The 27,184-nt window shown below is 38.9% G+C and overlaps 2 protein-coding genes across 10 annotated transcripts in view; one reads left to right on the top strand and one right to left on the bottom strand.

Annotated features, from left to right (window-relative positions):
- Positions 1-5,957, bottom strand: part of MPC2 (mitochondrial pyruvate carrier 2) — a 31,818-nt gene extending 25,861 nt beyond the window's left edge. Inside the window, exons 1-2 of one of the 2 annotated variants that reach the window (XM_040451759.1) lie at positions 5,771-5,957; positions 4,183-4,347 (exon numbers count right to left, since the gene is read on the bottom strand). In XM_040451759.1, the coding sequence (XP_040307693.1) occupies positions 4,183-4,291 (109 nt within the window). In that variant the 5' untranslated portion in view covers positions 4,292-4,347; positions 5,771-5,957. The remainder of the gene's footprint in view (positions 1-4,182; positions 4,348-5,770) is intronic. The other variant, XM_040451758.1, reaches the window with a different exon arrangement.
- Positions 5,106-27,184, top strand: part of DCAF6 (DDB1 and CUL4 associated factor 6) — a 136,624-nt gene continuing 114,545 nt past the window's right edge. For 2 of the 8 annotated variants that reach the window (XM_040451751.1, XM_040451749.1), the window contains exons 1-2: positions 5,107-5,456; positions 21,453-21,514. In XM_040451751.1, coding sequence (XP_040307685.1) covers positions 5,360-5,456; positions 21,453-21,514 — 159 coding nt within the window. In that variant the 5' untranslated portion in view covers positions 5,107-5,359. Of the gene's footprint in view, positions 5,457-21,452; positions 21,515-27,184 lie in introns of all 8 variants that reach the window. The other 6 variants (XM_040451754.1, XM_040451748.1, XM_040451747.1 and 3 more) reach the window with 5 other exon arrangements.

Genomic DNA, 27,184 nt, shown 5'->3' with positions numbered 1-27,184 from the left:
ATACCTAATTTTTAATTTTTATGATAAAGATAGTCCCTTATGAATACTGCTAACATAGGTTCGTTGTTTAGTATGTTTTTATTTTAAAACATATTTAGGTCTCTAAGATAAAAAGGAAAAAGGAAGTCTCTTACCTGGGAAAAATACAAATATTATTGTTACTAAGATGTTAAAGTCACTTTCCCTGTGAGACTTCACCCGGAGAATATCATGGAATGCAGAGCAAGATATTTGCAGCTGCAGCACACTAGGCATTGCAACAGATTTTACACAACTATTTTTTCAAAAGTTCTTCCACTTAAGCCAAAATGTAACTCAAGAAAAGCAAAGAAAGCTATGGGGAGATACACAAAATGATAACGGTTCAAATACCTGTTTTATGGGCTGACTTTGTTGGAGCATAGTTTTTATTTTTATTATTTATTATTATTTTATTTTTCCCAAGTTTTACTGAGATATAATTGGCACATAGCGTTGTATTAGTTTAAGATGTACAATATAACGTTTATACTGCAAATTACTACACAATAAGCTTAGCTGACACCCATTGCCTCGCTTAGCTACGATTTTTTTCTTGTCGGAAGAATTTTTAAGATCTATTCTCTTAGCAGCTTTCAAATATATAACACAGTATTGTTAACTATAGTCACCTGTTGTAGATTATCTCCCCAAAACGTATTTATTTTATAACTGGGAGTTTGTACCTTTAGACCACCTTTTAGGATAATTTTTGGGTTCTTTAGGGCTGTGGTCTCCTAACTACTTTCAAACATATCTCCCTATCATTATTTAAAAAAAAATTTTTTTTTTTCAACGTTTATTTATTTTTGGGACAGAGAGAGACAGAGCATGAACGGGGGAGGTGCAGAGAGAGAGGGAGACACAGAATCGGAAACAGGCTCCAGGTTCCGAGCCATCAGCCCAGAGCCCGACGCGGGGCTCGATCTCCCGGACCGCGAGATCGTGACCTGGCTGAAGTCGGACGCTTAACCGACTGCACCACCCAGGCGCCCCTGTCCCTATCATTAAAAAACAAAAATTTTTGAGCACACATCCCCTACATATAGATTGTATGTATTTATGAGACATATGTAACTTACATACATGCATATATGTACGTATGTTGACTCCACAGAGCTCAGTTGTCTTCTATGCATAACTATATACATCTATACTGACATATTTTTATATAAGACGTGTGGAGAATAGAAATTTTAAAAGGATGAAATAATAGAAAGCTTTAATAGAAGTTGTATTGTTTTCTTCTACATTCCAATGTTTCATTTTGTATGTAGCTTGGGACAATTCATCTTATTTTGGAAGTCATAAATACAAATGACACTCCTTCACTAATAATGGTTTTTTTCCCCCTCGGCTAAGCTTTTAAGTAAACATGGGGCAGCATGATTTCAAGGTTATTTCTCTGACAAATACCTGGAGTAGGGCTATGCAGCTGGCTGGTGTAGAGTCACATACTTTCACAGTCAGGAGGTGGTGGCGAAGAGGGACATACCTTATGAGAACTGACCTTGCTAAAACACACATTTGGTTAGAACTCTATTCTTACTCTATGGAGGTAGATCACATTGTGCCAGAAAGAACACATAAGTGAATGATGAAGGCCGCAGGTCTAACTATACTATATATCATTGCAATATAATGATATCTAATACATACGACAATATTGTCACTCTAATATAAATCTATATAAAGACATGTTCTTGTTACTATCTGGACTCTCTGCCAGTGATAAAATTAAATTTCAAAATGTTAGAATCCACAACGTATGCTATCCAACTGTTAATATCCTAGCCTTGCATATCATTGTAAAAACCTCCAGTGTGTGACTTTAGTCTAACATTTAAATGAGGATTCAATAACACGCTATTATGCAAAACAGCACACACAAAAAAACGTGAATATTCACTCTGATAATTCTTGGAGCAGTAATCAAAGTTGCCTCAGATTTTACTCAGTACTAACGAATCAAGAGTTCTATTTTTCATGCTTCTCCATTTCTACATTTGTGTGCCTACAACTTTTTAATCACCAATGATTTTGCAGTGATAGGTATTCTTTTTTTTTTAATATAATGTTTATTTTTTGGGGGGGGGCAGGGGCAGACAGAATCCGAAGCAGGCTCCAGGCTCTGAGCTGCCAACACAGAGCCCAACACAGAGCTGGATGGAACTCATGGACCTGGAGATCATGACCTGAGCCGAAGTTGGACGCTTAACGGACTGAGCCACCCAAGCGCCCAACAGAGGTACATATTCTTATTGCATGTATTGGTTAAAAGCTTAGATGGGAGAGAACTAACACTTGTTGAGAGTCTAAATGTAAACACTTTGCTAAACGTTTTATAGCCATTTTATCATTTAATTTTCACAACAATCCTTAAATGAGAATTATCATCTCCATTTTATAGATCAGAAAAGTAAGGCTTCGGGGCTTTAAGGTCAAGGTCACACGGCCAAGCTTTAAACCTACCTGTGTCTGGCTTCAGAGCCTATTCTCCTTCCCTCACACTGAAAAAGAGGTGACAGTAACTGAACTAATCCAAGAATATCAACATGAGATGCACAGTCTACAAATGAAAAGGTAATGTCTCCTGATTCTGAAAGATGACTAAAGTATTTTAAGCGGTAATTATAAGTGTGCTAAAGCCAAGGCCCTGGAAAAGATCACTATAAAACTACCTTCCACTGTATTAGATTGCTCCTCCTCTACCCTGCCCTTATCCTACAGCCCAAATACAAAGCTTAAGAGAGTCCGAGTTGACGCCATAGAATTCAGTTGACTTTAAAGCCTGGATTACTACAGAAGCATTGCTCAACCCTCCCACCCGAAAACCTTTGTCACAAAACACAGCACAATTCCAAAAAAATTGAGTATTAAAAAAACTAAAAGGCAAATAAGCTAAATAAACTTCTCAAAGAATTCTCCTTAAGCTCTCCTTAAAGATCAATGTTATAACGGGTATCATTACTGCAGTAAATCATATACTAACGCATAATATTTACTTCATACTTCAGTATACTAAAGTACACTAACATTATTATACTATTCATTCCATTATCCAACTGGAAATCAGAGCCAGTAATCATCTCAGACTCCAGAGACAGGCTTCCTAGTTCAAATACGAGGGGAAAAGACAACTTTCCTAATGATACCAACTGCAGAGAGATATTTAACTATGAGGGAAAAAAGGATCACTTTTGGGTTGCACTCAATTTATGACACATTTTCTCATTTGCTAAATCTTAGGCTTGAAAGAGACCTCAGCATCTCCAGTTTTAGTTCCCAGACAAGTATTATTACTGCCCACTTTATAGAAGAGGTAACAAAATTCCAGATCTTCAAGAGTTGGAAGGATCAGCATCTTTCAGTTTCTTAAAGAATTCTTTGTTTTCAACCACAGGAACACTTTTTTTCCAACAGGACAAGTGAGAGCCAACATGTGCGAGGCATTTATGAAGAATGAAACACATATGTTATCGTTAACTCTTACACTGAGCAGATTTTACAGAAATTAAAATATCTAGGATTTCGCCCAAGGTCACACCTACAGGAAGAGGCACAGCAGACTTAAATCCGGGAATGTGCACACGAAAAAGTCTAGGGAGAGCTTGCTCAGTAATTTCACGTGTAAGGACAGACTTAAACAAACTGAACCTGTGCGACGTGGTAGGACACCGACTCTGAAACCCGGGTAACGCATCTGCAGGCCTCTGCCGGCGGGAGCTGAAGGAAGTGTGACCTTTACTCCAAACCCTTCAGTGCGACAAACCGGCTCTGCTCCGCGTGGGTCAATCTACCGCTACTCTTGGAGGGAAAGAGGAGTGAATGAGAATTTCGTGGGGGCCCACACCGATTCGTGGCTGCGGAAATGGAGAAGGATAAAATCCAGAGGCCCGGTCCGGGTTTGGGACGCGCCTAAGGGATGGGGTGCAAGAAAGGTCGCGAAGGGCGCTGACTCGAAAATCACAGACTTAGTAAAGACGTGGATGGAGAGAAAGCAAAAAGCATGGAGGATGGAAAAGTGAGACCGATTCTCTCGAAGGGAAGAGATTGGGGGCTGTGGGTGATGCCTCCAGCGGCAGGGTGTCCGTGGCCTCTAAAGGTCTATTTTCGAGGAAGAAGGAGGGAAGGTCTCGGAGAGAGCTATTCTGGATCTATTACCTGCTGGGTGGTTGTAAATCGGCCTCAATTTCTCCGGCAGCATGAGCTCCACTTTATCGAGGACCCGGTGGTAGGTGGCCCGAAGGCCCCGGACGCCAGCGGCTGACATCTCTGCGGACGAGTGGTCGTGGGCGGCCGAGTGGGGCAGTGGCCGCGTGCTCCTCCCTGGATGACAACGAAGGGCACTCGTCACTTTCTCCTGCCACAGCTCCTCGCGTCCTCCTCTCCCCTAGCGTGCCCTTCCCGCAGCTCCGCCTGCCCCGCTGCGAACCGCCGGGTGGCCGGGGCCCAGAAAAGACCAAGGGGGCGGAGGCTTTGCGACGGCCCGCCCCGGGTCCGCCTCCTTCCCCCCGGGCGCGGGAAGGAGGAGGAGTCATGGCAACAGGTGCCTGAAGGACTGCCTCACCAAACCAACCCAGCGCCCTGGCGGCAGCGCGCTTGCGCAAGCCGAGCTGCCGACTGTGATTGGCCTGCCCCACGGTGCGGGCGGGGCCCAGCGCGAACCTCTAATTTCTCCTTCCTGCCCTCGAGGCCATGTTGGAGAAGGGAAAGTGAAGCTGCACCGGCTCTAGTCCCCTTTCACTCTGATTAAGAAGGCCCGTAGTTAAAATGGGCTTTTGGGGCCTTCAGTGACCCGACTAAAGATGACGCCGCACAATGCTCTTGCTTCGTTTGGAATAAGACTCGTGACTGAGACCCTTCACATCTCATCTTCTTCTCTCTCAATTCCTCACTTTTCCATAAGAGTCAAGGATTTGGCTGCAGGGCCCCGAACCCACTTTTCTAGGGTGAGGGCAGCCGTGGCGCACACGGGCCTCAGTCCCGGGGGTGGTCGTCATCTCGCGAGAAAGGCTTGGAGGGGAGGGTGTTGAGAACGAGGAGAGGGAGGAGTCGCGTCCGCCTCCGCCTCCTCCTGTTGGAGGCGGGCCGAGGGAGGGGACTGTTGCTGATCGCTGGATGTTCTGGGTAGTCTGAGGAGGAGAGTATGAGGCGAGCTCCGGCCCGGGCGCGGCCGGGCTTCGGGGGCGAGGGCGCCGCCGCCATCTAACTCGCTGCGCTCGCGAGGCCCGGCGCGCGGATGGTGCTGGTGCGGCTCGGGTGTTGATCCGCGTGTCCCCTCCCCCTCCTCCCCTCCCCCACGCGGTGGTCTCCCCTCCTACCCCGGCCCGGCAGAGCCATGTCTCGGGGTGGCTCCTGCCCACACCTGTTGTGGGACGTGAGGAAAAGGTCCCTCGGGCTGGAGGACCCGTCCCGGCTGCGGAGCCGCTACCTGGGTGAGCGGGGGCCCGGGGGCGGAGGCGCTGAGGTCGCCGCCCAGAGGTGGGGGAGGGGGCCGCGCCGCCGGGGCTGTTGGAGGTGGGACAGCGCCTCGGCAGGGGCGCCCCGGAGACTCTGGGGTGCTGGGTGGACGTTGGCCGACGGACCCCTTGCCGGTGTCCTCCCACGGCCAAGTCCCCCTTTGCATGCTGCCAGCCGCCGCCCTTGTTGGGTTTTCCTCGGGGGGCTTAATGGGGGGGGGGGGCAGACGGCACTGGTCCGGAAAGGTGTTGGGGGTCGCTTGTGGAGTGGGATTGGGGAGAAGACTTGCCGAACCTCCCGGAGCTGCTTCGTTTCGAGCCAAAGTTGGCGCTTGTGCTCTTCCCCAGCGCTCTCCCCGCTCCGCCGAAGGACTAAGTTTTTGTTGACAGCCCCCTCCCTTCCAGTCCTCGGAGGGCTTGGGTGTCGGCGGTGACCACCTTCGGGGACTTCACGCTCCAGACGGACTCCGCGTAAACTGTCGTGCGGCTCGGAGCCAAAACCTAAAAGTGATAGCTGAGCTCTCCCCACCCCCGCGCGCTTTCCCTGTTCCACTGTGTGCTGTTCAGTTCGTTTTGACCGCTTTAAGGAGGTGTAGGGTTTCACGTTCCTATTCCCACCCCTGTAAAACACACTTGGCATTTACTGTTTCTTAGTTAAGCTTTCTAAAAACAACCTTCAATACTTGAGGGAACAGCATGCCGCTTTTTTTCGTTTTGGATACAGTGGTTTTGTGAGGATTCTGGGTCAAGCCGAGCTAGCTGAAAAAGTCCAGTAAGGTGGACGTATTTCTAGGAAGGGGCTTTTTTCTTCTGCAGTCTTGCAGCACGTGTTAGTCTTTTTTTTTATTTGAAGATAAGACATCATCTAAAACTTTTTTTCTTTCCGGTTTTGTCACTTTTTGCCAGGCAAGTATTCGGTGATGGCATTTGGTGTTGCCTTCAAATCATCTTTTGGAAAATGAAATCTTACACCTAACGGTTCTGGTTTGTAAATTATTTGAGAGCACTGAGCAAGCTTTTTTTTTTTTTTTCCTATTCTTGTTATTTAGTGTTTCAAGTGACATCTGAGTACATTCTTGTACAGACTTAATAAAAATGAAGCAGAAATTCCTGTGATTCCCTCCCATTCCAGGTTCACACACACACACACACACACTCACACACACTCACACTCTTAGAGGTGACAGTTATCTGTTTCTTGAATATTCCTGCAGACTTTTTTCTTTGCATTTTTACAAGCGCATATGTACATATGGAAATGCTATAGTTTTGTGTGTGGGGTGTGTGTGTGTGTGTGTGTGTGTGTGTGTGTGTTTGAATCCTGCATATATGGTGTCATCTTGTAAACATTGTTTTGCAATTTGCTTTTTCTACACTCCCTCTTGGAGATCTTTCCAGGCAGTAAAAATAGACCTATTCAGTCTTTTAAACTATTGCATAGTATTTAACTGTATGATGGTACTGTAATCCACTCAGACCTTTCCTCTGGAAATGAACCTTGGCTGTTACAAAAGCGCTGCAGTGAATATCCTTGTACTTGCTTGTTGTGCATTTGTTGTAGGATAGGTTACTAGAGTGGTGATTGTCTTAAAATTAAGCATAGTAGAGAGTGTGTTTTTTAATCAACCTAAAAAGATGTGCAGTATTTTAATATTTATTTGTTGAAAAAGAACTTAATTTTAGCTTGATAAAACAAACTTTAACACTGCGTTCTGCGTGAATAAATTTGTTTGGTCCTGTATTAGTTGGACTGTTTAAGTACTGATCTATATAGGTTTATGTATTAATGTTTTCTTTTGGTTCAGTTAGTTCAGCTGTATCTATGACAGTTAAAATATGAATCTATACATTTCCTTTTTCAGTTAAAATATGAATCTATACATTTCCTTTTCCCCCTCCTCCTGTAACTCCCTAATGGGAACAGAGTTTGCATTGGGTAGAGGGGAATTGAAAAGCAAGAGTCCACGGACTTAAGTAGAAATTCCAAATCATAGATTTTCAGAAATCAGTATATATATATATAGGCAGTTCCTTATCTGAAATAATATTTTAAATGTGATAATAACATATGCTTTATAAATAGCATATTCTTGAACAGCATCCGTTAAATGTAGTTTTCTAAGTATTTGAAAATGACTTGTAAAGTAATTTCTTGGCCTCAGTAGACCTTCTTTACACCGTTTATGTAATTCTTCTACATCCCAGTGCTAAATCTTGGCATAGCATTCAGGAAATAGTAAAATCCTCATTAGTAGTGACTGAATTAATGAGTTTCTTAAAAATAATATTTTGAAGTACTCTTACAAAGTCTTTATAAAGCCTAAGTTAAAGAATGTAGAAGGTGGGGATTAATGGTTAAGGTTAAGGTTAAGTGTCCTGGGTTAAGGTTAGGTGTCCAACTCTTGGTTTCGGCATAGGTTATTACCTTACGGTTTGTGAGCTGTGTGCTGACAGCTCGGAGCCTGCTTGGGTTCTCTCTCTCCTCTCTGCCCTCCCTCTCTCGTTTCTCTCTCTCTCTCTCTCTCTCTCAACTTTTTTCTTTTTGAGACTTCAAACATTTTGATTGTTTATAGTATTGTAGGTTATTTTTCCAATTTATTTCCATTAATTGTATTTTTCATAATGAATTACTGCTAAATAAATAATTCACAGATAGAATTGACAGATTTTTCTTGTAATGTTTACATTTCAAATTATTTCACCATAGTCTGTGTTTTTCCAGGCTTTGTAGGTGATTTTAAATTTGATTAATTACTTATTTTCCTCCTACCAAAGAAAACTGCAGTTCATAAAACATCTTTTTATATTGTGGGAATGAAGATAAATAATTTGTTATATGTTATTTAGGTGAAAAATACATATGTTCACTTAACCCCGAAATTCACAAGATTTCATCGGGATTCAGAGGGTAGGCCAGCTATTGTCATCTTTATGGGCCTGATCTAAATGTCAGTGTAGGATTTATTTTTTTTAAAGAGTGATTTACAGGGGCGCCTGGGTGGCGCAGTCGGTTAAGCGTCCGACTTCAGCCAGGTCACGATCTCGCAGTCCCTGAGTTCGAGCCCCGCGTCAGGCTCTGGGCTGATGGCTCAGAGCCTGGAGCCTGTTTCCGATTCTGTGTCTCCCTCTCTCTCTGCCCCTCCCCCGTTCATGCTCTGTCTCTCTCTGTCCCAAAAATAAATAAACGTTGAAAAAAAAAAAAAAAAAGAGTGATTTACAAAGTCCAGAGTCAGAAACACCTGTAGATTTAAATGTTTGTTTCTCAAGATACAGTAGTGCTTTTGGGATTCAGTGATTATTGTGATAACTTATTGGTTACAAGTTTTATATATATACACACACAGTGTTATAAAGTAAACATTGCTTATAAAAGAAGCTATCATTTTTGTACATTTCCTCTTTCTATTCATATTTCTCTCATTTTAAATGGACTTGTCCACATTTGAATTTTTACTTTCTAACCTTTCTACTTTAATTGACAAAAGAGTAAAAGAACTTTTCAAGGGAGTTGTGTGCCATAATGTATAGTATGTTTCATATAAAATGCTTAAGCTATGATTAGGCAGTGTCTTGGTCAGTTTAGGCTGCTCTGACAAAATAGCATAAACTAAGTAGCTTTATAAACAACAGAAATTTATGTCTCACAGTGTTGGAGGCTGGAAGGCTGAGAGTAGGATGCCTACATCATGATCTCAGTCTGCTAAGGAGGGCCTGCTTCCTGATTCATATAGCATTCTTTTCATTGTAACCACACTGGGCAGAAGCAGGGTCTCTTTTAGAAGGGGACTAATCCTAATCTGATCACCTCTCCAAGATCCCACCTCCTAATGCTAATCACTTTAGGGGTTAGGATTTCAACATGCGAATTTTGAAGAGACCCAACCGTTCAGACTATAGCAGGCAGCGAATGACAACTTTGTTTATTTTTAAAGGTTTATTTTTGAGAGAGAAAAAGAGAGCACAAGCAGGGGAGGGGCAGAGAGAGAGGGGGACAGAGGATTGGAAGCAGGCTCCATGCTGACAGCAGCAGGCCTGATGTGGGGCTCGAACTCAGGAACTTCAAGATCATGACCTGAGCCAAAGTCAGACACTCAGCCAACTGAGCCACCCCGGTACCTTCCTATGACAACTTTATAGTGGAGTTGGAAATTTCTATTTGTGAGGGGATTAGGAAATCTGTGTTTTTGGAGTATCATTGGAGTCATATATATTGAAATGGATAATTTTTGCATTTAGAGTCTTCTTTAGCATATTCTGAATACATCTGCGTTACCCAGTTCTTCATAATGTGTTGCCAAGTTACAATATGTTATATGAGTCAATAAATTCTGACTTTTGATTCCTTGTTAGCTAATGGGGAAAAGTTAGTGGAATCTTCGTATTTTGTCTCTTTAGTTTTGAAACCTCAATGCAAATTGAAAGATGTCTGATTTTAGTGGTGAAAAATGACTGTCAAATATGACAAATGCATGTAATAGAATATGCTGATGATTCCTGAAGATAAGACCACCAAAGACACATCAATCATAGCAGCTGCAGACAGATTTGAATGGCTCTACTGTGGATTTCATTCTTCCTGGGTATAGGATGAGAATGCTTAGAAGGGATAGGAGCTGCTGGTAGCACAGAGTTTGTATTGTAGGCATGTTCTAGGTCAGTGTTTCTAAAATGTTTGACCATGATCCACAGTAAAAATACATTTACATGGCAACTTGTGGTATACACATGCAACTAAAATAAAAGATTCTCCAAGTGGTGGTTAGCCTTACTATTTTCTGTTCTGTATCATGCTAGAAATTGTGGTGTTGATGTGGTAGAATATTTACTGATACATCTTGGCTTGAGGTTTGCAAAACTTCACTAAATGGTTTATAGTTTTAATAATTGTAATTGAGTGTCATTGATGTCAAGGTTAGGGTGGGTGGGTTTCAAGTACTTGCAGCAGATTAAAAAAAATTTTTTAACACTGCTCATGGCTAATAATACATAAATGATGAAACCTTGTTTACTCCTTGGGAAAAATAACTAGAGTAGGACCCTTTTAAATCCTTATTTCTTGGGTATTAACCTGCAATAGGATTGCTGAGTTGTGTAAGTGTATTTAACTTTACAAGAAATTGCCAGACTGCTTTCCAAAATAGTTGTACCATGCTGCATTCCCACAGCACTTGGCATTGGGAGTCTTCCTAATTTTAGCCTCTCTAGGTATGTAGGTATAATGGTATCGTTATCATTTTAATTTGCATTTGATTTATTCCTAATGATTAATGATGTTGAGTATCTTTTCATGGCTTATTTGCCATCTGTATACTTTGGTTAAATGTTCAGATTTACCTTCTTACTATTGTAAGAATTCTCTGTATAGTCTTGATACAAGTTCTTAATCAGATACGTATTTTGCAAATATTTTTCTCCCAGTTTGTCTTCTCTTTTCTTTTTCCTAACAGGGTCTTTTATACTTCATGCTTTCTGTGTCCTATTTAAGAATCTTTACCTAATCCAACATCACAAAGATTTGTACATTTTTTTTCCTAGAAGTTTTCTCTTTTTAATTTTTATATTTAGGTCTGTGAACAATTTTGAGTTAATTTTTATCTGCGCTGTGAGGTAAGGGTCCACTTTCATTTCTTTGTATGAATGTGCAGTTGTTCCGGCATCATCTGTGAAAAGACAGTCTTTCCCATTTGTTGAGAATTAGTTGGCCATATATGTAAATTCATTTCTCTGTGATGTTCCATCGATCTAGCTGTCTTTATAGCAGTATATCGTGTCTTTATAGTGAATATTGAAATCGGCCAGGGCAATATTTTGAACTTAGTTCTTTTCATACAAAATTATTTTGGCTATTTTGGGTTCTCTTCATGCTCATATAATTTTTTTTTTTTTTTAAGTAAACTCTACCCCCCATTGTGGAGCTTGAACTCATGACCCTGAGATCAAGAGTCACATGCTCTACAGGTTAAGCTTCAGGTGCTTAATCAGGTGCTCCTCATTCCCATATAAATTTTAGAATCAGTTTGTCAGTTTCTGCAAAAACTATTGGGGTTTTGCCTGCTATCATATTGAATCTATATGTTATTTCAGAGAGAACTGTAGTCTTTACAATATTGAATGTTCAATCCATGATAGTCCTTTTTGTCTCCAGTTATTTAGGTTTTCTTTCATTTCTTTAATGTTTTCTATTTTTCAGTGCACAATTTTACACATCTTTTTGTTATAATTATCCCTGCAACATAATGTTTTAAATACTATTTTAAATGGTATTAATTTTTAATTTCAGTATCCAGTCGTTCATCATGGACATATTGAAATGCAGTTGATTTTTTTTTTTATTGGCCTTGCATCCTGCCGACTTTACTAGACCTACTCATTCCTCCCCCTCTTCTTCTTCTTCTTTTTTTTTTTTATTAAACTCCACCCTTAACTTGGGGCTTGAATTTACAACCCCAACCCAAATCAGGATTCACGTGCTCTAGCAACTGAGCCAGCCAAGTGCCCCAATTACTTCCTATAATTTTTTTTTCCAAATTTGTAGGATTTTTACATAGAGGATTATGTCCCTGCATATTAAAACAGTTTTATTTCTTCCTTTTTCACCTGTATTCCTTTTTTCTTCTTTTTTTCCTTTTTCTTACTTAATTGCACTGGCCAGGATTGCAATAGAATCTGAATGGAAGTACTGAGAGTAGACATCGTTGCCTCATTCCTCATCTTGGAAAACATTTCAGATTTTCACTATTAAGTATCTTACTGACCGTATGTTTGTTTGTAGACACTCTTTGAAGAAATGTCCTTCTCTTCTTAGGTTGCTGAGAATGTTTGTCATGACTGGCTGTTGAATTTTGTCAAGGTGTTTTTCCTATATCTCTTAAGTTGATTATATGATTTCTCTTTCATTGATTCTGTTAATTTGGTATATTAGCATATTAAATGATTTTTTTAATGTTGAACTAATATTCAATTCCTGGGCTAATCCTACTTGGTTATGATAAATTATCCTTTACATGTTGCTGGCTTGAGTTTTGGTAGGAATTTTGTGTCTATGCTCATAAAATTTAGCTTATAGTTTTCTTATAAGTTACAAGCTCATAATTATAGCTTATAGTTATATTTTTGCTTGTTTTAGTATCAGGATAATGTTGGCCTCATAAATGAGTTGAATGTATTCTCTTTTTCTAAAGAGGTTATATAGAATTGAAATTACCTTTTTCTTGAACGTTTGATAGATTTCATTGTTGAAGACCTCAGAGCTTGGAGTTCTCTCTGTGGGAAAGTTTTTTTTTTTTTTTTTTTAAATTTTTTTTTTTTTTTTTTTAACTTGGTACTTTCCTTAACTTTTTATTTTGAGGCAGTTGTAGGTTCATATACAATTGTTAGAAATAATTTGGGGAGATCTCATATACCCTTCAACCAATACTGCCAATGAATGGTAACATCTTATACAACTATATGATAATATCACAACTAGGAAATTGACATAGATAGATAAAGCCATGATCCTTATTCAGATTTCCCCAATTATATGTGTACTTATTTGTGTGTGTGTATGTATTCTGGTGCATTTTGAACATTAATTTTAATTAATTTTAATAGATTAACATGGTCACCACCACAATTAAGATAGGGAATAATTCCATGACAACATTCCTTTGTGATATCCTTTTGTAGTCACTGCTATATCCCTTTCTCCCTACTGCTAACCTCTGGCAACTAGTAATCTGCTTTTCATCTCTATAATTTTGTCAATTCAAAAATTGTTATTTATATTGTATAAATAACATGTATGTTAACGTAAAAAACAGCATGTAATCTTTCGAGACTGGCTTTTTTCACTCAGTGTATTTCCCTTAACATTCATCTAAATTGTTGTATTAATAGTTTATTTGTTTTTACTGTTTATTAGTATTTCGTGATATGGTTATATGGTTATTTAACCATTTACCTGTTGAAGATATTTGGATTGTTTCCATTTTTGACTGTTAAGTATAAAACTGTTATGAACATGCAGTTTCATATAAACGTAAGTTTTCATCTTTTGGGGATAAATGTCTAAGAATTGCAATTACTGAATTGTATGGTAAGCACATTGTTTAATTTTGTAAGCAACTGCTATATTCTTTCAGGTATTACTATACTATTTTACATTCCCATCAGCTCTGCATCATCACCAGCAGGAGTGTTATCACTATTATTATTTCTAATTATATAGTGATAACTCACGGTTTTAATTTACATTTCTCTAATGGCTAATTTTGAGCATCTTTTTACGTACTTATTTGCCATCTTTATATTTTCAGTGAAATGTCCCTTTATGTTTTTTTGCTCGTTTTTTGTTTGGTTTATTAATAGTTTTTTACTGTTGAGTTTTGGGATTTATTTATATAATTTAGGTACTAGTCTTTTGTCAGGTGTGCAGTTTGCATATATTTTCTCCCAGTCTATAGCTTGTTTTTTCATTCTTTTTGTAGGGTCTTCTGCAGAATAAAGGTTTTTAACTTCAGTGAGGTCCAATTTATCAATTTTTCCTTTTATGGATTATGTTTTTGGTGTCCTGTCTGAGAACTCTTAACCTATCCCTAGGTCCGAAAGATTGTCTCCTAGGTTTTTTCCCTAAAATTGTATTTGTCTGGGGTCCATTTTGTGTTAAGTTTTGTATGATGTGTGTGGTTTAGCGTGAAGTTCATTTTTGTGTCTATGTATGTCATCTTGATCTAGCACCATTTGTTGAAAAGGCTGTATTTCCCCATTCAGTTACTTTTGCGCCTTTATCTTAGACATCAGTCGGGCATTTTATGTGGACCTGGTTCTGTGTTCTTTGTTCTCTGTCACTGATCTGTGTGTGTGTTCTTCTGTAAATAATACCACACTGTCTTGCTTATTGTAGCTATGTAGTAAGTTTTAACATCAAATTGAGTGATCTTTTCCCCCCTTAGTTTGTCTTTTTCAAAATTGTTTTGGCTATTCTATATCTTGTGCCTTTCCATATGAATCGTAGGACAAGCTTGTCCATACCCCCAAATTACTGAGATTTTGATAGGAATTGCATTAGATTTATATATCAATTAGGAAGAACTGACGTCTTTCACTGTGTTGATTCTTCTGATCCATAAACATGGTATACTCTATTTGTTTAAGTTGTTGGTGTCTTTCATTAGCGTTTTGTAATGATCAGGATACATTATATTTATTTTTTATATTTATGTCTAAATATTTAATTTTCTTTGGAGCAATTACAAATGGTTTTGTGTTTTAAGTTCAACTTTCACACGTTCATTGTTAATATATAAAAATGCAACTTTGTGTATCTGCAGATCTTGTATCCTGTGACCTTGCTGAACTCACTTATAGTTCTAGGATTTTGGGGGGGTATAATCTTGGGAACTTTTTACATGCAAAATCATGTCATCTTCCAATTGGGTCTGTTTTATTTCTTCCTTTCCAATATGTATGTCTTTTTTTTTTTTTTTCTTGCAATATCACATTGGCTAAAACTTCCAGTACAGGCATATCTTGTTTTATTGTGCTTCATTTTACTGCACTTTGCAGATACTGCATTTTTTACAGATTGAAAGTTTGTGGCAACCCTGCATGGAGCACCTGTTTTCCAATAGCATTTGCTCACTTTGTGTCTCTGTGTCACATTTTGTGACACAGAATTTGTAAGAATTTGTAATTCTTACAATATTTCAAACTTTTTTCATTATTATCATTGTTACATTGATCTGTGATCAGTAATCTTTGATGTTAATATTGTCATTGTTTTGGGGCCCCACAAACTGTGCCCATATAAGACAGTGGACTTAATCGATAAGTGTTGTGTGTGTTGTGACTGTTCCACTGACCAGCTGTTCCCTGTGTCTCCCTCTTTTTGGGTCTACCTACTTCCTGAGAACAACAATATTGAAATCAGGCCAATTAATAACTCTACCATGTTCCTTTCAAGTGAAAGAAAGAGTTGCGTATCTACTTTTTTTTTTAATGTTTATTTTTGAGAGAGAGAGAGAGACACACAGAGCGTGAGTGGGGGAGGGGCAGAGAGAGAGAGAGGGAGACACAGAATCCAAAGCAGGCTCCAGGCTCTGAGCTGTCAGCACAGAGCCCGATGTGGGGCTGGAACCCAGGAACTGTGAGATCATGACCTGAGTCGAAGTCGGCACTTAACCAACTGAGCCACCCAGGAGCGCCTGCATATCTCACTTTAAATTAAAAGCTAGAGGGGCGCCTGGGTGGCTCAGTCGGTTAAGCGTCCGACTTCCACTCAGGTCACGATCTCGCGGTCCGTGAGTTCGAGCCCCGCGTCGGGCCCTGGGCTGACAGCTCGGAGCCTGGAGCCTGTTTCGGATTCTGTGTCTCCCTCTCTGACCCTCCCCTGTTCATGCTTGGTCTCTCTCTGTCTCAAAAATAAACGTTAAAAAAAAAAATTAAAAAAAAAAAAAAAGAAAACTGAGATAGGCTGAAAAGTGGCCTTTTTGTGCCAAACAGTAGCTAAGTTGTGAATGCAAAAGAAAATTTCTTGGAGGAAATTAAAAGTGATATTCCAGTGAACACGTGATGGATAAGAAAGTGAAACAGCCTTATTGCTGATATGGGGAAAGTTTTAGTGATCAGCATAGAAGATGAAACAGTTGCAACTTTCCCTTAAGCCAAATCCTAATTCAGAGCAAGGCCCTAATAACATTCTTCTCTTCAACTGCGTAAGGGGTGAGGGAGGTAAGAAACCTGAAAAAGAAAAGTTTGAAGCTAGCAGAGTTTTTGTTCATGAGGTTTAAGGGAAAGATGCCATCTCCATAGCATACAAGTGCAAGGTGATGTGGCAAGTGCCGATGTAGAAACTGCAGCATGTTATCCAGAAGTTCTAGCACGATGGTGGCTATAGTAAATAACAGACTCTCAGTGTAGATAAAACAGCCTTCTATTGAATAGTTTTCTATAAGAAGATGCCATCCAGGACTTTCATATTTAAAGAGGAGAAGTCAATACCTGGCTTTAAGGCTTCAAAGGACAGGGTGACTATCTTGTTAGGGGCTAATACAGCTGATGACTTTAAGTTGAAGCCAGTGCTCATTTACCATTTTGAAAATCTTAGGCCCCTAAAGATTGTGTTAAGTCTACTCTATCTGTGCTTTATCTACTTTATCTGTGCTTCAGCCTGAATGATAGCATTCTGTTTACAATATGGTTACTGAATGTTTTAAGCCCACTGTTGAGACCTATTACTCAGAAAAAAAAGATACCTTTCAAAATAGTTCTGCTCATTGACAATGCACCTGGTCATTCAAGAGTTCTGATGAGTGTTTTCATGCCTGCTAACACAACATCCATTTTAAGCCCTTAGATCCAGGAGTCATTTTGACTTCCATGTCTTACTATTTAAGAATTGCATTTTGTAAGGCCATAGCTACCATAGATTGTGATTCCTCTGTTGGATCTGGGCAAAGTAAATTGAGAATCTTCTGGAATGGATTCCCTATTTTAGATGCCATTAATAATTTTTGAAAAAATTAAGAATTTTTGATTTATGGGGAGGGATCAAAATATCAACATGAACAGGAGTTTGGCACAAGTTGATTCTAATCCTTATGGATGACTTGGAGGGGTTAAACACTTCAGTGGAGGAAGTAATTGCAGATGTGGTGGAAATAGCAAGAGAACTAGAATAAGTGGAGCCTGAAGATAGGATGAATTGTTGCAATCACAGGATTTGAGTGGATGAGGAGTTGCTTCTTACGGGTGAGCAAAGAAAGTGTTTCTTGAGATGGAATCTGCCGGTGAAGGTGCTGTGGAGATTGTTGAAATGACAACCAAGTATTTAGAATATTATTACATAAACTTACATAAACGTATTATTACATACACTCCTAGGCCTAGTTGCTGCTCATTCCAAGAAGGTGAGCTAGCAGATACACAACAACACGTATAAGCAGCATGAGCTTTGCTCCAACCTTCTGAGTGCAAAGTCAGTATTGGCTGTAATTGTACTTCATTCATGAGTCTTGTGCAAAAATGGCTGGTGATTCATCCTAAGGCGAAATCTACAGGGAAGGGATTCTGGGAAGGTAGTTCAGTGTGAGTTGACACATTTCAGTGCCACCACACTTCGTATTGATTATCTATCAGATGGGAGGGGGTTTCCTACCTTTCCCTGAAGGATAGGCAGTGTCTGCTTTTATCCTTTTCTCAGGGCAGTTGCCCTTTGCCTGAAATGATGGTGGGGGTCTCCTGCCTCTCTCACAGGTAGTAGACATTTACTGAGGCCATTTTTAGCTTGGCTTCTGCGGTGGCTTGCGGCTTTTGTTTCTCCTGAGAGAATGGCCTGAAACGTGAGTGGGGTTTCATGCCTGTGTCCTGCCAGAGAGGGACTCTTTCTGGTCTCCTGCCCTGTTTCCAGTGTTTCTTGCAAGTTCTTGGTGGAAGCTAACGGAAAAGAGCCGGTGACCGAATGAGGACTTTGCCTGTGTCTAGGATCCCAGAGATTCAGCCATCTTGTTAGCCCACAGTTGGCCTTAAAGCATTTGTTTGCATCTCACAGTGTTCTCCTTCTGCACTTTGATGGCAGCTGCCTCTTTGTCCTGTGCTCTGTCCGAGATGAAACCGTTCTGTGTTCTGTCTCACCTCAAAGGAGTTTTGTCACCCTTTGATTTTCAGTTCTCCTGGTTATCTGGTAAGATGCCATGGGGACCAAAGAAGAAGATTATTTCAAGAAGATGGCGTCAGCTGTGACAGATAATACTGTGAGGTCATGAAAAATGTGCCTTGAAAGGGCCCCCTGGATTTACTGATGACCTATGATTTTAAGAACAAAACCAATGGAGAGGAGGGGGCGAGGGACAGTGCAGGGGAAAGAAGAGCTGACAGTGACTAGGGAAGGCGGCGTGTGGAGATGAGCAGAAGGTCTGGCTTTAAAGACAAAGTAGTTCAAAGGGACAATAGAATGAAGTAAAGTGAAAAATTTTGTTAAAATGCTTTTCCATCTCTGCTGTTCAGCATCACCAGCCTTACTGTTTTTCTTTAATCAGCTGGACTTACCTCAACTCCTAAATGAGGTCATTTTTGAAAAATGATTTTCTCTCTTTTCAGGCAGTATTAACTTGGAACAATCCCACCTGTGTATAGGGAGAGACCTCATTTTAAGTGTAGAGCATATCAGCGGGTCCACAAGTTTTGAGAATGCTAATTAATTTGCTCCTGACAATTAATGTGTACCCATCAAATGTAAAACTTCTACAAATGTAATGTAAACTAAGGCTCTGAGAAGTTAGGTTTTGCCCAGCTTATTCATAGTATGTTCCAAGTAGGTATTTAAACCTGGTCTAACACTTATCTCAAGCATCTCACGGTCTACTAAGGGAGATAGGTATGTGAATAAGTAAGTTGCAAAGCTGTTTAGTAAGTTATATAACCATTCAAAATGAGCAATAGCTCTTATAAAAAGAGCAGTAGCTGTATATTTATTGTCATTGAAAGATGTTCACCCAACAGAAGACATATTATAGAACAGAGCGAGTATCATGATCCTATTTGCTTATTCACTGATTTAGCAAATGTTTATTAAATGCTTATTTTGTCCTCCTCACTGTTCTAGGCACTTAGGGTACCCGGGTGATCAAGAGTGTTTCTCTTTTTATTGAGCTTATGGTCTGTTAATAAAGAGTAGAATGTTAAAGCAGTGATGGAATTATGAGAGGCAGCATGGGTTGCAAGAAAGACATGAGTAGGAAGCCACAGCAGCAGGTAAATTCATCCATAACAAGTGTGTAATTGTTGGGAGACGATTCTCCGTGCGTCTTGCATTTCTGCACATTTGTGAGCAGAGGCACTGGCTGCTTTGTTCTGGACTATGTTTTCAATAATGTATATACAAGGAACAGCTTTGGAAGTTATAATATCTCTCTCTGGAGCAGAGAGCAGATTTATTTATTGCCCAGTTTAATGCAGATAATGTCACTCTTTGGGAAAAAGGTCAGACAAGTTTGCTTGATCTTTTGTAAGATTTGGGTTTCCTCAGTTCAGGGTTCTCCAGCTCTGATTCAAACCCCCAGCATATCCAGTACTTACCTAGGTTGCTCCGCATTGCCCTGTGGGAATTGGGGGACAAGGAGCCTATGTGAACTTGAAGCTTGCATTGATTAAGGAGAAAAATCCTTTGCTTCTGACTTAGGAGTCTTGTGTCTTCTGCCAGCATTCATGAGATGGTGGCAGGTACTTGTTAGCTTGCGAGTAGTTTAGACTTCATAGTTCTTGACTACAGGTATGAGTTTATTTTTATTTTAATTTGAGGGGGCTCAGCTTTTTAACCTTACGATTCTTATTTTAGGGCATCTGTCAGCACCTATTTTTTGATAGTACATTTAATTAGTAAAGGGTAGAGGAGGTTTATGTTAGTTGTTTCTGGAAGCACATTTAATGAGGTATGTGGACAATACAGTCATTTTGATCTCCAAAGTCACATACAGAAATCATTGGGGAGCTATTTAACTGCCAAGTCTCAGTGCATGTTTTTATGTGCAGGTTTCATACGTAAGAGTTCTTGCTCGAAGAACTCACCTTGTCTTCTGTTCTCTCATGTCCTACCACCATTTTCTCTAGGCAGAGATGGCTACAGCTGTGTTTTCAAACCTAGATTTTAAAAATTTTCAAGAAAAATTTTTGGTTCTTCTTCCTTCTCCTCTCTTCTCTCTTCTTCTCCTCCCCCTCGTCCTTGTATTTTAATGAATTTTAATTGTTGTCATGTTGATAATATGATCTTAACTCTTAATTATAACTCAGTAGGATTGCCAAACCTGCGTGGGCTGAAGGGCGGAAAATTTTTTTTTTAATGTTATCTATTTAGTACAGTTAGCGTCTTTTTAAAACTGAAAATCAGATTGAAAAGTTAATTATATAAAGTACAACCAATTCATGAAAATACTGAATTTCTGTAGGTTCTCTTATTCCAATGTTTAGAACCATAGAACATTCCCCCCACATAAAAAAAGAAAAAAAGAAAAATTCTTTAACCCACATGTTCATCCTTTATCTAGCCATCTTACCAGTTATAAGCAAGCACAAAGAAAGAAAATAGTTCATTCTCAAGAAGATCTTCATATTTACATCGAATGGCAAGAAAGTGTACAGAAATCTGTCCCTGGTGACAGTGTACAGAGAGCATAGTCAAATTTAATTTTATTTGAGATCTCATCAGCCTGATCTACTTAGCTAATTATCGTTCTTTGTCATATATTCAGCTTCTTTTCATTACAGCTCCTGAATAAACATGAAGCTTTTTGGTCTTTCTTTGATCAAGATGATTCATTTTTTAAAGGGAAACATTTCTCATTTTCAAAATGATTTCTATTTTTGCAGTATTATAATTCTGCTATTGATGGACATTTAGACTGATTTTATTTTATTTTTTTGCTGGTACATTTCATTGTAAAATGAACTTTAAAATATTTTAACATTTCTGAAATTGAGATGTGTTTAAAAGTAGGTAGTATCTAACAAAACACTGTTTGCCCACCTATTTAAGGTTCAAAACCCTATCCCCCACCTCTAGTCCTATCCTCTTTCTCTATTTTTCCATTTGACACTTTCATCAGGTGACGTGTTGTTTATTGTCTTTCAATAAGCTCATTAGAGTGCAGAGTTCTTTTTCTGTTTTATTTCACCACTGTACTCCTAGCTCCTAGAACACCACCTGGAATGGAATGAGTACTCAATATATTGGTTGAATATATATGTGAATGATTACTGTGGTCCAGCCACTGTGCTAAGCCCTTTCTATCTTTGAACCGTTTTATCCTTGCAATAACAACATCAGGTAGGCAGGAACTACTTAATGAGGGAATGAGGGCTGAGGTGGTATCACTCAGCTTCTAAGTGGGAGTTGAAGTTAGAGCTGCCTTATGCGGGATCCTGGGCTCTTAACTTCTTTGTTATACTTTCTTCATCAAGAATGACTTATAACTTATTTAGTTTGTTTTTTTTAAACAGGAAGAAGAGAATTTATCCAAAGATTGAAACTTGAAGCAACCCTGAATGTGCATGATGGCTGTGTAAGTAATAATTAATTCTCCACTATGAAGGACCTTAATACCAAGTGCTCAATATTTGATGAAATGCCCCATCCTCTTTGAAGAGATTATGAATAACTGTAATAAAAAATGGGAGAATGAAGTTTGACGTTAAAACATAAAGTTTATTTTGATTTTAGAAAAGTATGTGGGAGATTTTTAAGAGTACAGATGAGTTTTCTAATATTATCAAAAGGCTTCCCTCTCACTCAACGGTACTGCTTTTGTGAAGGTCACTAATGATTACTAGTCGTTACTTCTCAGGAAATTTAGACATTAATTGAACACATGTTCTTTTTTGAAATATTTTTTCTCTTGGTTTCTGCTAACACCACACTCTCTTGGTTCTCTCTGTATCTCATTGACTCACTGCGTCTTCTCTGTCCTCTAGCTGACTCCTCCGCTTCTTGACCTTCAGTTGTTGGATGTACTGCGACTTTGTCCTGGCTCCTCCCACCCTCTTTTCTCTTCACTTTTCTGAGACATGCTATCCGGTCCCACGGCTAAAAAACCATGACTTCCAGCTCTCTATTTCTTCCCCAAACTCCAGATTCACGTATCCAGCTCTCTACTGGTTGCATGTCTAATGGGCATGCCAGATTTAACAGGGCCAAAACAGAATCCTTTTCCTTTTAATTTCTGTTCTGAAAATTTCAGGCAATGCTTTTTCATATACTCATCAGGTGGATTTAGCAATTATCAAGATTGGGACATGTTTGGGGCGCCTGGGTGGCTCAGTCGGTTAAGCGTCCGACTTTGGCTCAGGTCGTTATCTTTTTTTTTTTTTTTTAATTTTTTTTTTCAACGTTTATTTATTTTTGGGACAGAGAGAGACAGAGCATGAACGGGGGAGGGGCAGAGAGAGAGGGAGACACAGAATCGGAAACAGGCTCCAGGCTCCGAGCCATCAGCCCAGAGCCTGACGCGGGGCTCGAACTCACGGACCGCGAGATCGTGACCTGGCTGAAGTCGGACGCTCAACCGACTGCGCCACCCAGGCGCCCCTCAGGTCGTTATCTTAACAATTTGTGGGTTCGAGCCCCGCATCGGGCTCTGTGCTGACAGCTCAGAGCCTGGAGCCTGCTTCAGATTCTGTGTCTCCCTTTCTCTTTGCTCCTCCCATGCTCGCTCGCTCTATCCCTCAAAAATAAACATTAAAAAAAATTTTTTTTTAAATATTGGGGCATAGTTTCCATTTCATTTTTCTCAGAATATCATAATACCCTAGATATTATGTCATTTCACTCCTGTGTGTAGCCAAAAAGCAATGGACATTTTCTTATGTAACCAAAATGCTATTATGTAATTTAACAAGATTGACAGTATATTTTTGGTATCATCTGATATACAGTCCGTAATTAAATTTCTCTTATTATTTAAAATGTCTTTTTATAGTTGTTTGTTCAAAAGAGGTTCCAGGCAAAGTTTATTCCTTGATTGCCATGCCTCTTCTTTTTTCTAGTTTTTATTTAAATTCTAGTTAGTTAACATACAGTGTAATATTAGTTTCAGGAGTAGCATTTAGTGATTTCATTACTTACATACGACACCCAGTGCTCATCGTAAGTGCCCTGCCTCTCAAATCACTATTCAAGTAGAGCAGGCTTCCCCTTCTTTGTTCCTGCCATTGACTTGTTACAGAGTGTAAGTCAGTTTTCCTATAGACTGTCACACATTCCAGATACTAGTTTGGTTTCTTGTGGTGTCGCTTAACTTGTTTTTATATACTTTGTATTTCCAGTGCGCTATTATGGAATTATAATTATGCTATAAATACAGTTCAGGTATGGGGCGCCTGGGTGGCGCAGTCGGTTAAACGTCCGACTTCAGCCAGGTCACGATCTCGCGGTCCGGGAGTTCGAGCCCCGCGTCGGGCTCTGGGCTGATGGCTCAGAGCCTGGAGCCTGTTTCCGATTCTGTGTCTCCCTCTCTCTCTGCCCCTCGCCCGTTCATGCTCTGTCTCTCTCTGTCCCAAAAATAAATAAACGTTGAAAAAAAAATTTAAAAAAAAATAAATAAAAAAAAAATAAATACAGTTCAGGTATATGTATTTATTTTAAAGCTAAAAACCATTTTTGGAGGGAGCGGACCAAAATAATATATGCGCATGGTTCAAATGGATCATAACAAAAAGTAACAGATGTGTCTCACTCTCCCTTATTCCTATCCTTTTTTCCAAAAACAACCTCTTTGAATCATTTTTCATTTCAGATCTTCTGATGATTTCTTTTGTATCTCCATGTGATACTCTTACATTGATCTTTTTTGAATTGGCAACTTCAAACATCATCTACTGAGTTCCTGCCATGATAGAGAATTTAACTCATTTATAGAACTCTCTCATTTTCTAAGATGTAGGCTTCTCAGAATTTTTATATTACTGTTCTTAGTCTCTACACTAAACAACATACATAAACATCCTTTTGTTTTTCTGTCATTTATAGACGGTATCTCTTGAATTTCCATTCTGTAAGGTAGAGACTTTTAATTCTTTCATCCTTCCCTCCACCTTTTTTGTTTAAGATTTTATTTTTAAGTAATCTCTATACCCAGCATGGGGCTTAAACTCAGAACCCCGAGATCAGGAGTTAAATGCTCTATGGACTGAGCCAGCCAGGCACCCCTTCTCTCCACCTTTTTATCTCTGTTTCACACCTCTGTCAGCTTGTATGCTTTTATATTGTCATATTGGTTGTATGTACCCTTTATTCTGTAGTCCTGGTTATCTTTTATTATTTGTCTGTGTATTCTTAAAGTCAAAATGCAGTAAACAGTGTTATAAGTCTTATATGTATATGTACTTTTCTGAGTTTCTGTTATATCCTTCAAAATAAGGAGAGGGTAGAAAGAAAATTTATAAAGAAAATTATGTGATGTATCATCTGTTCATAATACTCAACTGCTCAAAACTCTCCAGTCGATTTCCAGCGTACTTCTAGTGAACGCCAAGGCCTTGTTGCTTCCAGGCCCTGTGATTTGGCGCAAGTGGCTCTCTCCAGTTTCATCCTGTACTGTGGTCTCTGTTACGCATATTTGTTCTAGTCACACTCATCTCTTTGCTGTTCCTCGAATACGCCAAGTCCGCCTCTGCCTTGTATGTTTTATGCCTTCTACTCAGAACTCTTACTCCATATAACTGTAAAGCTTACCTCCACATTTCATTTAGCTCTACGTATTACCAGGACTTGATATTTCCTGTCTTTGTTTGATAATAGCCATTCTGGTATGCATGAGCTGATCTCTCACTACTGTTTTCATTTGCATTTCCCTCATGATTAGTGATGTTGAGTAGCCTTTCATATATTTTTTTGGCCATTTGTATATCTTTGGAAAATGTCTATTTAGATTCTTTGCCCTTAAAAATCAGATTATTTGGGGTTTTTTGTTGTTACTGTTAACTGATTACATGAGCTCCTTATATATTTTAGATATTAGCCCCTTGTGAAATTATGGTTTGCATATATTTTCTCCAATTCTCTAGGGTTCTTGTTCATTTTGTTGATTTCTGTTGCTGTGCAGAAGCTTCTGAATTTGATTTAGTCCCACTCGTTGATTTTTGCTTTTGTTGCTTGTGCTTTTGGTGTCATATCTAAAAAAATGACTACCCAAGTCAAGGAGTTTTTCACTGTTTTTCTTCAGGTCTTATGTTTATAAGTCTTATCCATTTCTTTCTTTCTTTTTTTTTTTTTTTTTTGCTTTTATTTATTTCTTTATTTTTGTCTTATCCATTTCAAGTTAATTTTGTTTATTTTGTATGTGAACATCCAGTTTTCCCAAAACCATTTATTGAAAAGACTGTCCTTTCTCCATTGAATATTCTTGGATCCTTTGTTGTAAATTAATTGACCACATATGTATGGGTTTTTTGGGCTGTATAGTCTGTTGCATTGGTCTGTGTGTCTGTTTTTATGTCAATATCATATTATTTTGATTACTGTAACTTTGTAATATAGTTTAAGTCAGAAGTGTGATGCCTCCAGCTTTGTTTTTCTTTCTCTGTGGTTCCATACAACTTTAGGTTTGTTTTTTCTCTTTGTGTGAAAAATGCCATTGGAATTTTAATAGAGATTGCCCTGAGTCTATAGATGGCTTTGGGTAGTATGGACATTTTGATAAAATTAAGACTTCCAGTACATGAACTCAGCGTATCTTTCTATTTATTTGTGTCTTCTTCATTGTCTTTCATCAATATTGTGTAGATCTCAGTGTACAGATCTTTTACCTCTTTGGTTAAATTTATTCCTAAGTATTTTATTGTTTTCGATGCTATTGTAACTTGGCATTAAATAGTTGATTGTTAGTATGTAGATATGTGAGTGATATTTGTTTGTTGATTCTATATCTTGAAACTACTAAATTCATTTATTAGTGCTAACAGTTTGTTGGTGGAATCTTCAGGGTTTTTTATGTATAAAGATCATGTCATCTGCCAGCAGACACCATTTTACTTCATCATTTTCAATTTGGATGACTTTTATTCTTTCTCTTGCCTTATTGTTCTGGTCACGACTCCAGTACTATGTTAAATAAAAGTGATGAGAGTAGTTACCCTTCTCTTGTTCCTAATCTCAGAGGAAAAGCTTTCAGCTGTTCACCATTGAGTATGGTGTTAACTGTGGGCTTGTCATATACAGCCTTTAAATTGGTGAGATAATATTCCTTCTATATTTAGTTTGTTGAGAATTTTTATTGTGAAAGATGTTGAATTTTGTCAGATGTTTTTTCTATATATATTGAGGTGATCATATGATTTTTATCATTCATTATATTAATGTGGTATATCACATTTATTGATTTGTGTATACTGAGCCATCCTTGTATCTCAGGGCTACATCCCACTTAGTCATGCTGTATGATCCTTTTAATGTGCTGCTGAATTTGATTTGCTAGTATTTTGTTGAGAATATTTAGATGTACATTCATCAGGAATATTGGCATGTAGTTTCCTTCTGTTGTAATACCTTATCTGGCTTTGGTGTTAGGGTGATGCTTGCCTCAGAAAAGGAATTTGGGCATGTACCCTCCTCTTCAGTTTTTTGGAAGAGTTTGAGAAGGATTGGTGTTGATTCTTTAAATGTTTGGTAAATATTTAAAGCCCCTGAGGCCATTTGATCCTGGGCTTCTCTCTCTCTCTCTCTCTCTCTCTCTCACTCACTCACTCACTCTCACTCTCACTCTAATATTTATTGTTGAGAGAGCAAGAATTTCAAACAGGCTCTCTGTCAGTGCAGAGCCCGATATGGGGCTCAGACTCTCGAACTGTGAGATAATGACCTGATCCAAAATCAGGAGTTCAACCGAATGAGCCACCTACACGCTCCTTTTTTTTTTTTTTTTTTTTTAAAGGTTTTTGATTACTGATTCAGTCCCCTTACTTGTTAGTGGCCAATTCAGAATTTTTATTTTTTCATGATTCAGGTTAGGTAGGTTATACTAAAAAGTAAGTTGTCTAGTTTGTTGGTGTGTAAGAGACTGTGTTCTCTTACAGTCCTTTGTATTTCTGTGGTATCCTTTGTAATCTCTTTTATAATTTTATGTATTTGGATCTTCTCTCTTTTTTCCTTGCTAGTCTAGTTAAAGGCTTGTCATTTTTTTTCTTTTCAAAAAACCAACTGTTAGTCTTATTGATCTTTTTTATTGTTTCTGTATTCT

Source organism: Herpailurus yagouaroundi, unplaced genomic scaffold, assembly GCF_014898765.1.
Source record: "Herpailurus yagouaroundi ecotype Mexico unplaced genomic scaffold, PumYag 205, whole genome shotgun sequence".
Taxonomy (NCBI): domain Eukaryota; kingdom Metazoa; phylum Chordata; class Mammalia; order Carnivora; family Felidae; genus Herpailurus; species Herpailurus yagouaroundi.
The sequence above is the reverse complement of the archived record's forward strand: the minus strand, read 5'-3'. Positions and strand labels throughout refer to the sequence as shown.